Below are 16,412 nucleotides of genomic sequence, written 5' to 3'. Positions count from 1 at the left end.
GAGCACCACCAACGTCAGCACCTTGCATAAGGACGACCCGTTCTCCACGTCCAACCAGGACCTCAACGGCTTCGGTGAGTTAAAAATGTGTTTCAGCGAATATTCTTTACTATGTATTGTCAAGAATCTGTTGATGTGTATCACGATACATCGTCAACGATTTCATATATAGAGATACTGTAGTAACATGTATATATATGTGTAATATTGTCCAGTAGTTGACTCTGGTGTTGTGATAGTGTAGTAACAAGTATATATGTGTAGTATTGTCCAGTACTTGACTCTGGTGTTGTGATAGTGTAGTAACAAGGATATATGTGTAGTATTGTCCAGTACTTGACTCTGGTGTTGTGATAGTGTAGTAACAAGTATATATGTGTAGTATTGTCCAGTACTTGACTCTGGTGTTGTGATAGTGTAGTAACAAGTATATATGTGTAGTATTGTGGAGTACTTGACTCTGGTGTTGTGATAGTGTAGTAACAAGTATATATGTGTAGTATTGTGGAGTACTTGACTCTGGTGTTGTGATAGTGTAGTAACAAGTATATATGTGTAGTATTGTCCAGTACTTGACTCTGGTGTTGTGATAGTGTAGTAACAAGTATATATGTGTAGTATTGTCCAGTACTTGAATCTGGTGTTGTGATAGTATAGTAACAAGTTTATACGGTAGTATTGTCCAGTAGTTGACTCTGGTGTTGTGATAGTGTAGTAACAAGTATATATGTGTAGTATTGTCCAGTACTTGACTCTGGTGTTGTGATAGTGTAGTAACAAGTATATATGTGTAGTATTGTCCAGTACTTGACTCTGGTGTTGTGATAGTGTAGTAACAAGTATATATGTGTAGTATTGTCCAGTACTTGACTCTGGTGTTGTGATAGTGTAGTTACAAGTATATATTTATAGTATTGTCCAGTACTTGACTCTGGTGTTGTGATAGTGTAGTAACAAGTATATATGTGTAGTATTGTCCAGTACTTGAATCTGGTGTTGTGATAGTGAAGTAACAAGGATATATGTGTAGTATTGTCCAGTACTTGCCTCTGGTGTTGTGATAGTATAGTAACAAGTTTATACGGTAGTATTGTCCAGTACTTGACTCTGGTGTTGTGATAGTGTAGTAACAAGTATATATGTGTAGTATTGTCCAGTACTTGACTCTGGTGTTGTGATAGTGTAGTAACAAGTATATATGTGTAGTATTGTCCAGTACTTGACTCTGGTGTTGTGATAGTGTAGTAACAAGTATATATTTATAGTATTGTCCAGTACTTGACTCTGGTGTTGTGATAGTGTAGTAACAAGTATATATGTGTAGTATTGTCCAGTACTTGACTCTGGTGTTGTGATAGTGTAGTAACAAGTATATATGTGTAGTATTGTCCAGTACTTGACTCTGGTGTTGTGATAGTGTAGTAACAAGTATATATGTGTAGTATTGTCCAGTACTTGACTCTGGTGTTGTGATAGTGTAGTAACAAGTATATATGTGTAGTATTGTCCAGTACTTGACTCTGGTGTTGTGATGGTGTAGTAACAAGTATATATTTATAGTATTGTCCAGTACTTGACTCTGGTGTTGTGATAGTGTAGTAACAAGTATATATGTGTAGTATTGTCCAGTACTTGACTCTGGTGTTGTGATAGTGTAGTAACAAGTATATATGTGTAGTATTGTCCAGTACTTGAATCTGGTGTTGTGATAGTGAAGTAACAAGGATATATGTGTAGTATTGTCCAGTACTTGACTCTGGTGTTGTGATAGTGTAGTAACAAGTATATATTTATAGTATTGTCCAGTACTTGACTCTGGTGTTGTGATAGTGTAGTAACAAGTATATATGTGTAGTATTGTCCAGTACTTGACTCTGGTGTTGTGATAGTGTAGTAACAAGTATATATGTGTAGTATTGTCCAGTACTTGACTCTGGTGTTGTGATAGTGTAGTAACAAGTATATATGTGTAGTATTGTCCAGTACTTGACTCTGGTGTTGTGATAGTGTAGTAACAAGTATATATGTGTAGTATTGTCCAGTACTTGACTCTGGTGTTGTGATAGTGTAGTAACAAGTATATATGTGTAGTATTGTCCAGTACTTGACTCTGGTGTTGTGATAGTGTAGTAACAAGTATATATTTATAGTATTGTCCAGTACTTGACTCTGGTGTTGTGATAGTGTAGTAACAAGTATATATGTGTAGTATTGTTCAGTAATTGACTCTGGTGTTGTGATAGTGTAGTAACAAGTATATATGTGTAGTATTGTCCAGTACTTGACTCTGGTGTTGTGATAGTGTAGTAACAAGTATATATGTGTAGTATTGTCCAGTACTTGACTCTGGTGTTGTGATAGTGTAGTAACAAGTATATATGTGTAGTATTGTCCAGTACTTGACTCTGGTGTTGTGATAGTGTAGTAACAAGTATATATGTGTAGTATTGTCCAGTACTTGACTCTGGTGTTGTGATAGTGTAGTAACAAGTATATATGTGTAGTATTGTCCAGTACTTGACTCTTGTGTTGTGATAGTGTAGTAACAAGTATATATGTATAGTATTGTCCAGTACTTGACTCTGGTGTTGTGATAGTGTAGTAACAAGTATATATGTGTAGTATTGTCCAGTAGTTGACACTGGTGTTGTGATACTGTAGTAACAAGTATATATGTGTAGTATTGTCCAGTACTTCACTCTAATGTTGTTAATTTTCAAATATAATTAAACCCAGAACTTGAGCGACTATATATTCATTCGTCACACAGTGACGTAACATTAACGTTACATTAAGTTTTCTCCGTCCTTGTCTTGGAAATTCTCCCATCGAGCAGCTCGTTCTTTCCTCATTAATCATTTTGTCAGATCCCGGGATTTAAAAAGTAGATTCCGAGTCGTCCATATGTGTCGTTTTCCACCAGGATCAGCAGAAGTGCAGCGAAGCTTGAGCGGCGCCGTCGAAGTTACTGCGTCTTTACTTCAAACTTTCCTCTTTGTGATAATGGCAGAGAAATGTTGCCCAGTTTTTACTCACATCTCCAGAAGGTCAGAGCAGTTGAGTGTCGTTCCTCACATACTGCTGTGTGTGTGTGTGTGTGTGTGTGTGTATGTGTGTGTGTGTGTGTGTGTGTGTGTGTGTGTGTGTGTGTGTGTGTGTGTGTGTGTGTGCGTGCGTGCGTGCGTGCGTGTGTGTGTGTGTGTGTGTGTGTGTGTGCATGCATGTGTGTGTGCATGCGTGTGTGTGTGTGTGTGTGTGTGTGTGTGTGTGTGTGTGTGTGTGGGGGGGTGTGTGTGTGTGGGGGTGTGTGTGTGTGTGTGTGTGTGTGTGTGTGTGTGTGTGTGTGTGTGTGTGTGTGTGTGTGTGTGTGTGTGTGTGTGTGTGTGTGTGTGTGTGTGTGTGTGTGTGCGTGTGTGTGTGTGTGTGTGTGTGTGTGTGTGTGCGTGTTGTAATTATCGCAGGAACCGTATGGAAGGACATCTTCCTCTTGAAAATGTCAGCCTGGCCTTTAGGGATTGCTTGACCAGTGAAAGCTTGGCTTTGTAAAGAGGTTGCCGGTTGTATTCTAATCTCTCTCCATAATTGCTGCACTCGTCCTCTCAGCCTCCACTTCCTTTCATTAGAAAACACTTACAACCACTTTGTCCCATTTTTCTTCTTCCAAATGATTCTGCTGGATATGAATGAAGTTGAAGCTCTGAGTATTTGTTCAAGAGAAAGACTGAGAATGTTTGTTCGATTATGAACGTGTTGTTTTTTAGTTTGACTGGAAGTCGTTTTTGATCATTTTTTTAATTCATCTTTTTTTTTTTTCTTGAATATTCTCAATTTTCAACTGTAAACAAAATATTTTTTAACTGAAATCGACCAATTTTCGATTGTATTTAAACAGTTTTCTACTACGATCAACATTTTCTCAACTGTTATCAAACTATTTTTTAATCAAATGTTTCACTTCAGTTGATCATCCAACAGTTTTAAAGTAAACAGAGAAGCATAAATTAATATATAATATATTACAAGTTTTACATTATTAATGTTTTCATTATAATCATTAATTCATTAATAATGTAAAACTTGTAATATACAGTACTGTATATATACTGTATATATATATACAGTATATATATATATATATATATATATATATATATATATATATATATACTGTATATATATATATATATATGTGTGTGTGCGCAAAAGTTTCAGGCAGGTGTGAAAAAATGCTGTAAACTAAGAATGCTTTAAAAATATAAATATTAATTCGTTATTTTTATCAATTCACAAAAATCAAATCAAGTCAATATTTGTTGTTACTTCTCTTTGACTTCAAATCAGCATCAATTCTTAAAGTTCATTTGCACAAATGTTTTGTTAGATTCTAGTGTTTGATCAACAATTAAACCAAAACAGCTGCTAATGATCCTCAAGTAGTTGAAACAGTCATGAAGTGAAGAAGATCCAGATGTAGGAGCTTCAGACTGAGGAACAAACTCCAGCTGAGGTTCAGGTCAAAGGTCACACACCTTGACTGAGCAGCAGGACACAAGTTCTCCTGCATCAACGTTTCTCCTGAATGTTCTTCGATACGCTCGCAGATGTTCGATCACCAGACGAGGGTATCGTCAAGATTCCATGGATTTGTTTGAGGAGAACATGAAGAAGTTCCTGGAGGTTTAACTGCAGACGAGACGACTTTAGTTTCTCCAGACGTCGTCCATGGATGGAGTGATGGTTGAAGATCGATCGTTCTGTAAATGTTGCTTCTGTGAATCCTGTGAATCAGTGACGAGGTTGACGTTCTCTCTCTTCTTCACCAGCTTCTCCGTCCTCCTGCTCCTTCTCCGTCCAGGGAAGCAAGACGCTGCAGAGCAAGTCGCTGCTCAACTCCTACTATTCAGGTGATGATGGAGAACAAACACCAGCTTCATGGTCTTTAGTGAAGTTGATCGTTTTCTTAAAATAATGTTTCTGGCAAAAAAAAATGTTCAATGGAAGTTTTGCAAAGTTGGTCGAAAAAATTGAAAATGAAATGTTTTAAATCAGGACTTGGAAGGAAGTGTCGCGCGACAGTTTGAGTAACTTTTTTGAAGCAACCTTTTTTTTTGATTGAATAATAAAAATCTTCGTACGATATCGTGAGAGGAAAGATTGGTGTTGGAACATGGACAGGATAACAAGTAAAATATATTGATATTGATATTGATATATGTTTAAATGGATATAAATACACTCATTTATATGAATAAAGGAAAAGAAATACACACAGAAATGTGTAAATAAATAAGAAAATATTTATTTTCCATTTATCTCCCACATTTCCAAACAGTGTATTCCGACAACTCTTGTACCGACTGGTACATGTTTATGTATTTCTTGGTGTCAAGTACCTGCTGGTACATGTTTATGTATTTCCTGGTGTCAAGTACCTGCTGGTACATGTTTATGTATTTCCTGGTGTCAAGTACCTGCTGGTACATGTGGTTTTTAAGCCCCGCCCCCTGTGATGAAAGCACTGACCAATCATTTTGACGGAGGGTTTGAAGAGTTCTTGCATCGCATGGCAATTAATTCCAGTTCAGATTTAAAATTATATTTAATTTATTTCGTTTTCAACTTTTCAACCAACGAAAATGGCATTAAAAAGAGAATTCAGCGAGAAGACCAGCTGGACAAAAATGGATCCTCGGAAAAGCTCTTTGATTGATTGATCGAAAGTTTGTCACAAAATTCTGCATCTTTTCACAAAAGAACAGGAAATAAACAGTTAGTTGTTTATCTTTTCAAAATAACTCTTACAAATGAAACAAAAATTACTTTACATCCTCTGGCCAAATATACTGTTCATAACCAAACCACTGGGCCAAATAAAATCTGCCTGTTTTTTAAACTGTTAATATTAAAGTCCAATTAGAGACAAAGTTCTTTGAACGATTTTCCAATTTGTTCATTTTAACTTTTCTAAACTTTCAGTGTCAAAAGAGCCAGTTCCTGCCACCGCGTCCATAGGTAAGATTGTTTTCTTTCTAAACTGTATTTGACTTCCTCATCCTGGTCAGGAAGTCACGTCACATCATGATTCTTTTGTCAAAATTTCTACCAATTTTCACCGACTGGGGGTTTCCCCGATTCGTTGAGAAGTTACTTAAACGGCTGGAAAATTGAGTGTGGATTGATGGACACTTTCCACCCTCAACGTCCTCCATCTTAGTGACGTAGATGAAGCTACATCACTGACGACGCGTCTTCAGAGAAGATACTGATTAGATGTGTTGAGAAAACACTAATTTTACCACAAAACAACACAACAACACTAATAACACAATGGAAAACAACCAAATAACTTCTTGTCGAGTTATTTCCTGTAAGTGTGAAGCAGCACTCTGGTCATAGATCCTGGGATGATTGACACCTGCTCCTGGTCTCGCTGGCATCTTCAAAACAAACCAGATATTTCCCGACACGTTCAACACCTCGTAGGTTCCATGTTCTCGAGTCCAATTGTTGATGCAGAACCAGCCCGTGTGAGTTGTGCACGATAAGATAAAGCTCAAGTAACGATCTGTCGTGTATCTCCGGGAAAAACGGTTTTGTCAAACCATCTGCTTCACTATTACGGAGGCGAAAGGCAAACTTTAATAATCCCATCGTCGTCGAAGATGGCATTTATGAAAAGCACAAGAAGCAGTTGTTGAATATTTTCCCTCCATTATTCCGCACACCTCTCCACCTATCCGTCATCTATGCTAATCTCTCCCTTGACCTCTGCCCCGGCTGTCAATTTACTCAGTCACCCATTCTATCATCCCTCTCTCCGCCTCCTCTCCCATCATCCTCGCACACATTATCCCTCTCGGCCGCCATCACTTATCTCCCATCCACGTTCCGGGAATTAACCCTTCGGTGGGAAACGTTTTCCCGACACGTCATTGTGTCGCTGACACGAGCGCTGATCAGAGAAGATAAACATTTGCTTCCACATCTACTCTCTCATCTCCAACCACTTGCCTGGAATCCTTCTATAAACAAAGGGAACACCGGAGTGACGTCCTTAGGAGACGCTGGCGAGGTCGACCACCTCACAAACGTAGAGCCTTATGAAGCGAGAATAGATCTTACACTTGAGTCGTACACTTGTCTTTACACTTGTTTACTTTTTTTTCCGGACTATAAGTCGCAGTTTTGTTCATAGTTTGTCCGGGGGAGCGATTTATACTCTGGAGCGACTTATGTGTGAAATTATTAACACATTATTAGCGGTATATCATTTCACATGTTATTTTCACACTAAACCACAAGAGGGCGCTCTAGGCCTGTGTTGATCATTTCTATGTAGAAGAGGAAGCATCTTCTACCTCCGGAGTTAGTTAGTTGTTTAAAAGTGACACAGAGGATGAAGATTTCATGTGATTTTAGTTATTTAACCAACAACATGAACATTCAAGGGGCTAAAAGCGGTTAACAAATAAATATATGTTCTTACTATGTAACGAAAACTGTTAAAATGTATTTTTAGTTTAATAAGTGTAATGGGACTCGGTTCCGACGACCAGCGTTGCTAACACTTGTAGCCCGAACACATTCCGTTGGGGTGAAGGACACGTGTGTCTTTTTTAATAATATACATGTGAAATGTTGGTACAAAGTGTCATTTAATAACTCAGTTGAAGTTTCATTCACTCATAAAAAAATGTTTTTTTAAATGACGTCTGCGTTCACGGTTTGTGACATCATCACGCAGGAAGTGACCAGAACTTCTCGATACCGAAACTCCAGTAGTCGATACCAATACACTTTTGTTCATTTTAATGTAGCGACCGGAGCTCAGTTGTCTTCGTCTTCAGCTTTTCCAAAAATGTTTGTCTATACGTCTAAAAACAACAGATTACTCTGAAAATAATCCACAACCATTAGTCAACATGAGGGTGAGTAGAAAACAAAATGGAAGTTTGAGTTTTTCGTTAACCATCACTTCACCTTTGTCTACATGTATTCCAGGCGGTCACTCATTCTTTACTAACCAGCCCTTTCAAGCTTATTATAATTCAGCTAGCATTGAGTAAATTGATTACCCATAATGCAGCAGGAACCACTACTTTCAAGTTTAAAATCAGATTACAAGTTTAATTAAACTAGCTCAGAAATACTTACCTGCTCCCACAACCCTACATCTCCAATATGTATCGATCAACTTCCAGTCTTCTTCCATCTATCTCTGAAGTCTATTTTAACCCCATTAACCCTTTGTTAACATCCTTTAATCCTCCCATTTATCTTGGAATTCTTGGATAATCCTCAATAAACATGCATCCTCACTTTTAATTGATTCCATCAGCCTTTCGTCTTTTCACCACCAACCATCGCCTGACACTTCATTTAAAGATTCCAGACGCTCGATGAAGGTGCTGAGATGTCATCATAGGTTCCCTATGTTAACATGTTAACATCCTGTTCGCAGTAACTTGCCTTGAATGATCGAACTCAAATGGCTATAATTGTTTGTGAGAAAGAAAAATCATTAACACTATAGGTTCATTTTAAATGGTTTGAGAAGACGACACGTTATTACAGAGACTGGAGGATAAAGGCGACATTGTTAAGTCTGAGGTGTTCAAACATGTTTCTAGTGAGACAAATGATGGGATGAACAAATGTGTGAGAATCTTTTAAACACTGTTACTGTCAGGGCTACAGCTTCAGCCTGTTTGTCCGGATGATTTCATTGGCTGATGGAGTAGACAATCAAAGGAAATACGTGACTTTTATCTATTTATATGGTTTCTTCTTCAGAGATTTTCCCTGGTCTGATAATGGTATTCAATGTCTGGATTTCATTGAAAAACCATCTGGTCTTTGTGAACACAGACTAGTGTCAAGAAAAAACAGTTTAGCTCGCCAACAGGTTGTGGAAAGTTCGCCTGAAAGATGGAGACGCCCACAGAATCCACGGGATGAGTTGATCCTTTACTGAAGAATCAGTCTCAGCGTCACGGTACCATCCGTTTATTGTCCAACGCCCAAAAATCATCAACTGTATTTTAGACTCTGGACATTCTATAGATCTTCACAATGGTCCGTCCCTGGCTGGCGTTACTTCACCGAAGATACATTATCTCTCGACACCCGACCGCGAGCTCGTTCTACGTCACCAGTCCAGATATTTAACCCGAACATGAACCAATGAAGGGAGTTGTCGCTCACTCTTTCTCCTCCACCGTTGTATAACTGTTGTCTTTCGGCGTAAACACATTCCTGGTCAACAGGCTCTTTTTGCTGACTCATGAGATCTCTGTCCTCTAAGCCTTTGTACCCCCCCCCCAAACCAGTTGTTAGCTGGGTTACAATAACTCTTTGCACAAAATCTAAATATGAACCAAAAAAATCTGAATTTAATGGATTTTTATCAGATTTTGATTCATTTTTATTGAATTTTCGTTTTCATTAGAAACAGTTTCTTTGCCATATGGGCCGATACAAGTCTGCCATATAAGATTTAGTGACCGTGTGCAAAACAACCTCTCATGATGTTACAGTGATCTTGATGTAGTGGTGAAGCGAGAGTAAGTAAGTAAGCTACAGTATCCAGGTGGTACTTTTTCAGAACTTTAAAAGTCACTTTGATACACGCTGTCTTGCAAAGAAGATTCACCTCTGAATAATACCAACAAAACAACGAATCACATGAAAGCACCACGGTTGAAATTGTAGAAATGTCACTTTTATTTTCGTGGAAAGTTGTGTCAGAGAACCCAGGTGCAGAAAAAAAGTCAAACAAACAGGAGAAATTCCAAATGTCAGTGTCTTTAATAACTAAAATCCAAACAGGCTCCAACATGGGCAAAAATAAAATCCAAAATTGGTAACCCAGGAGACGGGGCGCAACTGGAACAGAACTCAGACCGACAGACTAAAAGGAGAGAAAACCAGAGACAGGAATTTCCAAAAGTTCAAGCCTCGGGAAGCGATCGATTCGAGCCAAACCTTGTCAGGAGACGCCATCAACTGGCGAGGGAAGCGGGAAGAAAGCGTCACAAATCAAATTCAGCCTGACTCGGCTGAAAGGTAACAAAAAGCAAAACAGGAAGCGATCGCACCAAATAAAAACATACTGTACAGGATTCATGACAAAGTTGTTACACAAACCCACTTGTTGTTTACAGTTTGAAGATTCTTGACTCAAACATTTTATAATAAACTGAAATGTCAGCAGGATCTGAAACGTGTGTGTGAGTGTTGAGTGCAAATAATTTCAGTAAATTTATAAATATACAGTAAATGGTGACAAAACTCGACGTAACCATTAGGTCGTACATCACCTTCGTACATCAACGATTGTAAGTAAGTAATTTGTATTTATAGGGCGCTTTTCCAGACCAGGGTCACAAAGCACTTAAGCAATGAAAACAATACTCAATAAAATATATACTTAAAAGGTCAAGATAATACTGAGACAAACACAAGAGTCTCAGAGAATCAAGGAAAAGCTCAAATAAAAATGTTTCTGAAGGAGTCAGTAGATCATCAAACACAGATGTTTCTTGAAGGAGTCAGTAGATCATCAAACAAAGATGTTTCTTGAAGGAGTCAGTAGATCATCAAACACAGATGTTTCTTGAAGGAGTCAGTAGATCATCAAACACAGATGTTTCTTGAAGAAGTCAGTAGATCATCAAACACAGATGTTTCTTGAAGGAGTCAGTAGATCATCAAACACAGATGTTTCTTGAAGGAGTCAGTAGATCATCAAACACAGATGTTTCTTGAAGGAGTCAGTAGATCATCAAACACAGATGTTTCTTGAAGGAGTCAGTAGATCATCAAACACAGATGTTTCTTGAAGGAGTCAGTAGATCATCAAACACAGATGTTTCTTGAAGGAGTCAGTAGATCATCAAACACAGATGTTTCAGAGATGGTTCCAAAGCTTAGGAGCAACAGTCTGGAAGGATTTCTCTCCTCTGGTCTGGAAGTTCAGGAACCATCAGTAGATTCTGATCCACAGACATCAGAGCCCGAGCTGGGGTGTAAGTCTGGATCAGATCACTGATGGAAGGTCTGACCATGAATAGATCTGAAAGTAAGAACCAGAATTTTAAAATGATCCTGAAAGAAACTGGCAGCCAGTGAAGAGTTTGAAGGATCAGAGAAATGTGAGTTCTTCTACTAGAGCGGCTCAGAGTTCTCTGGAGACTTTCAGTTACAAATGAACCAATAAACTGGTTGAAGGTAATTCCGCTGCTGAATGTTTAAGTTCTAAACTTACTCACTTACTTAAAGTCACCAGCACTGGCATCAATAAACTGTTAGCTGGAAGGAGAGAGAGATAGAATAAGCTGTAAGAGAAGGAGCCAAGAAAGTTATTAGGAAAACGAGACATACAGATTGAAGGATCAAAGACGGAGAGAAGAAGCTTGAATAAATCCTGTACGCCATGCAGAGTGGGATTTACCCAGTGTGTGTGTGTGTGTGAGTGTGTGTCTGTGTGTGTGTGTGTGTGTGTGTTTCCCTTTTGAACCTGCCGTACAGCCTCCCCCCACTCAGGTGTTGTCTAAGTTATGGTAATAGGATTTGGCACATTTTTTCAAATCATTCTTGCAGCAGTGATTCTACTGATCACTAGCCTAGCGTAGCACGCACGCTCACGTACAAAGAACATACGAGAAGTTGTGCACGGTTGAACTCATCCTTATGAATATCAAACAGAGTCGATGCAAAGTAAATCCACAGGATCAGGTGGAAGCCTCGTCTGCAGTTTTATGTCCAAACACGTTTTCCGTAGAAAATCAATTTCGTGGACGTGGACGTATGGCAGAAGGTCTTTTGTGACGCTAGTCCATGTTGCTAAAAGATGCTCAGCATCAGCTGTTTCCTGTCGCGACAAGGACATCCTAGAGTCCAGCGTTGAGCAGCCAGTTACAGGAATGGACGACGAGTTTTCTGCTGAATCAAGAGTCACTTCTTTTGATGTTACTTTTAAATTCAGGAGTTTGGTTGCATAGTTTTACCCTTCGAGGCTCAACTCTTCATCTTGGGCCATTTTTTGGTTCACATTTGTTTCTTCTTGCTTTATTGATGTTTTCATCATCACTTCTGCCCCAAGACTCAGAATTATACAGTCTAATAACACGAGGAATGAATGAGTCCCTGGGTCTATTAGTGTTGCATCATGGGAGGAGCATTCGTGCTCCATCTGTTCAGTGTTCAGAGGATGATGTCATCATCCACGATGGACAATAAATCTTAATTACTATAAATTAATGTTAAAAATGTGGTTTAACAAACCATTTTGATACATTTTGTTTCCGAATTTACTAAAAGAAAAACTAAATGATATTCAACATATTATATAAAAATGCATTAAAGGCACCAGGCAGTCAATGACATGTAAGTAAGTAATTCTTTTTAAAGATCTTTCTAGACCAGGGTCACAAAGAACTTAAACAATCAAAAACAATACACAGTTAAAATATATACTTTAAAAGATAGAAGTAAGACAAACACAAGGGTCTCAGAAAATCAGGGAAAAGCACAAATAAGATGTTTCTTGAAGGATAAATTAACTGTTAATTAATTACAAACTACTGTAAATGTAATTCATGGACTCGATACCATCCAGTCCTTCATTGCATCTCCGTTCACTCTTGTTATCCAAACCAAAAGCTCAGCTGTATTTTTTTCCAAGACCTTCTCTAAATTTGTCTTCAAAAAACACATTAGTGTCTGACAAAATGACTGCCATTAGCAGCAATCATGGTCCACGCCGAGGGTGATGCCGAACCAGGCCGCCGAGAGTAATTGAAAGAGCTACGGCGCTGAGTAGGAATTATGGGTAGTCGGCTGCCGGGACTGGAGTAGACGGCGTGTGTTTCTAACGTGATTTTACACCTCACAGAAAGATCTTTATCTATGTTTATCATGGTCGATGTTTATTTTAATGTCTTTATGACATGGTGACATCAACGTATTCATATAAAACTATACAATAAAAAACACACTAAGTATACTTTCAACAAGACCTTCATTTCAAATGACTTTATAAACAGCGTCTATGATTGAAGAAGGAAAATATATTGAATCATTTCCGTTGGTATTAACTAGAAGCAGATCTTGTTTCTCCGCTGCTGCCGAAGATAACGTTAGTGACGATGATTAACGTTTCCTCGGAAATACATTCAACGCCGCGCCTCGAGTAAATCACTGTATTATTCGCGACGCCGCTGATAAACGGAAAAGAGGAAAAAGTATCGCGAAGACGCCATTAGCAGAACGTGACGAGACGGTTACCAAAAGGACGAAAAAGTAATTAACTTGTGTCGACTCCAACAGGTCCATTAAATAAATCATTGAGTGTGAATCAATTCCACGCTGAAGCGAGGATTGTGGGTAAATGGTTTCAGGAGGTGATTCGGCATCTACAAGAATAATTCATGGGTTTTTTTAAGAGAAACGTTTCTGCGTTTTATTTATCTTCCGAGTCGGTTTGTCTGAGACGTCCTTGCTTTTTAATAACGCGAGCACAGGTGTTGGTGATGCAGCAATACCTGGAGTGTGTGAGATCCAGAGCGGGGGGGTCGACCTCCCGTCCAGCTTTGCTGTCTTACCGTCAATCCTGGAGATATAAGAAGAAATCTGGAGCGGCACCATCTCAGTGAGGCTGGTTAGGATGTGAGATATTAAACGCTCCAGATCCAGCCGAGTCCTCCTTCTAATAGTTTGCTTAGGGACCGTCAACAAATACTAATTTCCGTGTAAATATCAATAATATCTTATTATAATAATAATATAATATATCTTAGTAAGTAAAATCTTCAATATTATTCAAGGGTTCTCTTAAAGTGATGTGTGACTCTATTTTATCTTGTGTGTGTGTTGTTATGATGTGTGACTCTAAGTATCATCAGTGTCTGTGTTGTTGTGATGTGTGACTCTATTGTATCATCAGTGTCTGTGTTGTTGTGATGTGTGACTCTATTGTATCATCAGTGTGTGTGTTGTTATGATGTGTGACTCTATTGTATCATCAGTGTGTGTGTTGTTGTGATGTGTGACTCTATTTTATCATAGGTGTGTGTTTTTGTGATGTGTGAGTCTATTGTATCATCAGTGTGTGTGTGTTGTTGTGATGTGTGACTCTATTTTATCATATGTGTGTGTTGTTGTGATGTGTGACTCTATTGTATCATCAGTGTGTGTGTTGTTATGATGTGTGACTCTATTGTATCATCAGTGTGTGTGTTGTTGTGATGTGTGACTCTATTTTATCATATGTGTGTGTTGTTGTGATGTGTGACTCTATTTTATCATATGTGTGTGTTGTTGTGATGTGTGACTCTATTGTATCATCAGTGTGTGTGTGTTTGTGATGTGTGAGTCTATTGTATCATCAGTGTGTGTGTGTTGTTGTGATGTGTGACTCTATTTTATCATATGTGTGTGTTGTTGTGATGTGTGACTCTATTGTATCATCAGTGTGTGTGTTGTTATGATGTGTGACTCTATTGTATCATCAGTGTGTGTGTTGTTGTGATGTGTGACTCTATTTTATCATCAGTGTTTGTTTGTACAAAACACACTTTTCATTGAAGAAGTCTCCACCTCCAAGGGACTCGTTGTATAAACAATGGGGGGCGTGATTACAGCTGGAGGAGGAGTGAAGGCATTATTACGTCATAATTGAATCTGCTCTCGTAACCTCTCGTTTGCCCAGATTTCAGAGAAACTTTAATAAGTCATTAATTCAAAACATGGTCATGTCAGACAAGGAAATCGCAAGGCAGAACAGAGACACAACTTTTATTGAATACATGCCAATACTATAACTCACAGATTAAAGTCTCACTCTGTAGGATTTAAATTAGCAAGTCTGGCTCCCCCTAGTTTTTAAATATTGTAACTGCAATGTCGTAAAATGAAATGGTGTCAATAAGGGATCTTGTGCAGTTTGATTTGATGCAATGTGGGGTCTTAGGACTCAGAGAGGTTGGTGACGTCTGCTGTCGATGGAAAAGTTTTGTATTTGTATCTTAAATAAGAATCTAGGTTCACGGACTTCATAGAGTCACGGCGTGAGGTAGTTTTTTAGTTGAACTGAGAATTAAACGCACTCCTGTGTACAAAATCCAGACCTTTACGAGTTGTAGTGAAAGTTACATTTCGTCTTGTCAGGACATTGTCAGCCAAAGTTACATTTCTCGGTGAAAATGATCAATTCGTTCCTTCAACTCTCAGACTCTCAGACGGCAGAATTCTTTCTGCGACTTCATCTCGCTTCGAAGAATCTTCCCACGCGCCGTTGTCGCCCAAGTTTCTAAAGACTCACTTCAAAGAACGCCTTTATTTAAACAGCCTTGTGACACAAAGACTTGACTGGAGCGTTTTCTCCGGCGTGTCAGCAAAAGGGAGGTCATGTGACGCAAAGCACTCGAACACCGTCTAGACTTGTTGATCCCTGTGACCCGCAAACGAGCTTCGGAACATTTACTTACATTTACCTTCGTTATGGTGTCGCTCTCTCTGACTCCATCCAAGTGTTGTGGTTTCATAAATCTGAATGACTTTCTGTCTTTATCTTAAATGATAATAGTCGAACCTGACTTCTTCACCTCATCTTGGCGTACGTGACGGTTTGATTTAAAAACATAATTAGAGTCATAAAGAAAAACCTTGTAAATAGCGACAATTGAATCGATGTAAAGATTGTTTGTGTTGTTTCTTTGGTAGTTCAACAACAAGTCTTGATTTTATATTCCAGGCCACATCTACCTTGCAAAGATGTTGAACTCAGTCACGCGTGTTCCTTTGAATAACTGTGAGGCCGTCGTGAAGTCGGATTCAAACTATTCAACCGATCATCTAGAAATGTTCTAACTTTAACATTTTCTTTGTTTTGTTTTCTTTCATTGATTCATTTGTACTATTTAAATTATCTTATTTTACTAATGATTATTTAGTTTTTCTTTAGTTTTCGAGACACCTCACAAATGTAGTGACTCACCTGACACCACTAGACATAGAAGTATAATCGATAAACTGTATCGTTTAATATATGTTTTCGTCTTGTATGAACATAAGTAAAGCTTGACGTCAGAAGGTTGAGGTTCTCATCCAAGCATGAAGGACATCAAACACATTCCTTCACCTTCACACTCCTGCGACAACATCTTTTTAAGAACACGACAACTGTATGAAAAACTTTCATCAACGTGCCTCCCGTGTGAACGGATGAAGGCATTCTTGGTACAAATACATTAATGCAGAGACGTCTCCACCATCGTTGTGTTGCCGCCGCAGAGACTCAAGGTTGACTCAATGGAAGGCTGACCTCGGTGCAGGACGCACAACTCTATAGATACACAAGCGTGTGTGTGTTTGTGTCAAATTTGCATTTCAACACATTGAACAAGGAACGT

At 38.6% G+C, this 16,412-nt stretch overlaps 1 protein-coding gene across 2 annotated transcripts in view; it reads left to right on the top strand.

Annotated features, from left to right (window-relative positions):
* Positions 1 to 16,412, top strand: part of ptprt (protein tyrosine phosphatase receptor type T) — a 305,407-nt gene that overhangs the window by 231,246 nt on the left and 57,749 nt on the right. For both annotated transcript variants that reach the window (XM_087799988.1, XM_087799990.1), the window contains 3 exons: positions 1 to 74; positions 4,824 to 4,904; positions 5,977 to 6,012. The exon at positions 1 to 74 is cut by the window's left edge and continues 81 nt beyond it. In XM_087799988.1, coding sequence (XP_087656114.1) covers positions 1 to 74; positions 4,824 to 4,904; positions 5,977 to 6,012 — 191 coding nt within the window. The remainder of the gene's footprint in view (positions 75 to 4,823; positions 4,905 to 5,976; positions 6,013 to 16,412) is intronic.

This window comes from Callionymus lyra, chromosome 10 (genome assembly GCF_982586985.1).
Source record: "Callionymus lyra chromosome 10, fCalLyr1.hap1.1, whole genome shotgun sequence".
In the NCBI taxonomy this organism is placed as follows: domain Eukaryota; kingdom Metazoa; phylum Chordata; class Actinopteri; order Syngnathiformes; family Callionymidae; genus Callionymus; species Callionymus lyra.
The sequence above is the reverse complement of the archived record's forward strand: the minus strand, read 5'-3'. Positions and strand labels throughout refer to the sequence as shown.